The sequence below is a fragment of the Cyprinodon variegatus genome, unplaced genomic scaffold, assembly GCF_000732505.1.
Source record: "Cyprinodon variegatus isolate N-32 unplaced genomic scaffold, C_variegatus-1.0 Scaffold1338, whole genome shotgun sequence".
NCBI classification, from domain to species: domain Eukaryota; kingdom Metazoa; phylum Chordata; class Actinopteri; order Cyprinodontiformes; family Cyprinodontidae; genus Cyprinodon; species Cyprinodon variegatus.
The window spans coordinates 64,684-66,421 of NW_015151791.1; the positions used below are offsets into that span (position 1 = coordinate 64,684).

At 50.0% G+C, this 1,738-nt stretch overlaps 1 protein-coding gene across 1 annotated transcript in view; it reads left to right on the plus strand.

Moving 5' to 3' along the window:
• The window catches only part of LOC107102900 (glucose-1-phosphate thymidylyltransferase-like), a 3,947-nt gene continuing 2,209 nt past the window's right edge, over positions 1-1,738 (plus strand). The window contains exons 1-4 of the mRNA XM_015402353.1: positions 1-269; positions 1,136-1,225; positions 1,293-1,372; positions 1,450-1,565. Of these exons, the coding sequence (XP_015257839.1) occupies positions 78-269; positions 1,136-1,225; positions 1,293-1,372; positions 1,450-1,565 (478 nt within the window). The 5' untranslated portion in view covers positions 1-77. The remainder of the gene's footprint in view (positions 270-1,135; positions 1,226-1,292; positions 1,373-1,449; positions 1,566-1,738) is intronic.

Below are 1,738 nucleotides of genomic sequence, written 5' to 3' on the forward strand. Positions count from 1 at the left end.
AGTGACCGGACCGGCTTCCCCCAAAGAAGAATGGGAAGTTAGTTGGACTTTGGTTCCGGACCGGATCAGGGTTCTAAATGAAGGCCGTGATTCTCGCCGCCGGGTTCGGAACCAGACTGCAGAGGGACGTCTCCTCTGATGCCAGCGGCAGGTTCGGCCACCTGATCGGGGTTCCGAAGCCGCTGCTGCCGGTGGCTCAGTGTCCGCTGATCAGCTACTGGATCCGGGCTCTGAGGCGCTCCGGAACCGCGGACGGGATCTATGTGGTGGTAGGAAGTTCTTCCCATCAGAACCGGAACCAGAACCTGTTCACAGAGCCGGGCCGAACTGGACCGGACCTGCTGTTAGGGCGGTGGTTTCTGCAGCATTAAAAGCACATTATGCGGAATATCAATAAATTATTAAGGTTTACATCATAATCTGGTTTAATGTAATTTATGTTATAATTCTGAGGGATTAAAGAGGATTAAAGAGGATTATTATTATAGAGGATTATAGAGGATGCTTTAGCAGCTGAAGAGGAAAAATATAATATCATATAATTAATTCCCAGTATTTATATGTATTTTAATGCATTTATTGGCGCATTACGGTGTGACGCCTGATCGATGAGGAACCTCTGAACGTTTGTTTATAGTTTATAGTTCTGATGAATAGAGATCATATCTGGCTTCTCTTCATCGGCTTCCTGTTTAATCCAGAATAGAATAGAATAGAATAGAATAGAATAAAGCCTCATCAATGAGGCACCTTAGAGTCTGCAGCAGCCATGGAACGAGTCCTAACTAGTCTTCATTATAAATTCATGCTCTTCTGTCCGTTCAGAGTTATCCCATCATTTAGCGTGATGCTAACTTCTCTGGGTTTCCAACCAATCACAGGCAGGCATTGGTCTGACGTCATCAGTCTCAGCCAATCATCTGATGCTTTTTTCTACCTTCTGTGATTGGATGTTGGGCTGCAGCCCAGCAGAGATGAAATAGACCTGCTCTCCCCCCCCAGGAGGACCCACCTGGACACCCTACCTGCTGTTAGCAGAACTAATGTTTAGGTTCTGGTCGGGTTCTGATTGGACCTGAATGTTGGAGGAGTTCTGTTGATGTTTCTACTGATCAGAACCTGCTCCTCTCCTCAGACCAACGCTCTGCACCACGCTGCCTTCCAGCAATGGGCCGAAGAGTTTCCAGACGTCCAAGTCCTGTGTGACCAGACCAGAACCAATGAGGTAAATAGATGTTGGACCCGGTCTGTTCCAGAACCTGTGGTTCTGTCTAAACGCGCTGTCCTCCCAGGAGCGTCTGGGCGCCGTGGCCTGCCTGCAGCTGGCTGTCAGACACTTCCACATCCGGGACCGAGTCATGGTTATCGGGGGGTGAGTTCTGCTGGAAAAATGCTTCATCAAATAGGGTTCTTTTGGGTCTGAGACTCGGTTCTGACCCGTTTCTGCAGTGACACGCTTTTCAGGGAGGACTTCAGTCTGCGGGCGGTGGAGCAGAGAGTCTGTGAGCTGCAGGCGGAGAGCGAGGACAGCTGCCTGGTCCTTTCTTATCGGTGCCGAGACCAAGGTGAGTCCATCGCTCCGAGTCCGTCTGGGGTTCTGGTTCTGTTCTATCGGTGTTCTGGTTCTGTTCTATCGGTGTCCATCGCTCCGAGTCCCTCTGGGGTTCTGGTTCTGTTCTATCGGTGTCCATCGCTCCGAGTCCCTCTGGGGTTCTGGTTCTGTTCTATCGGTGTTCTG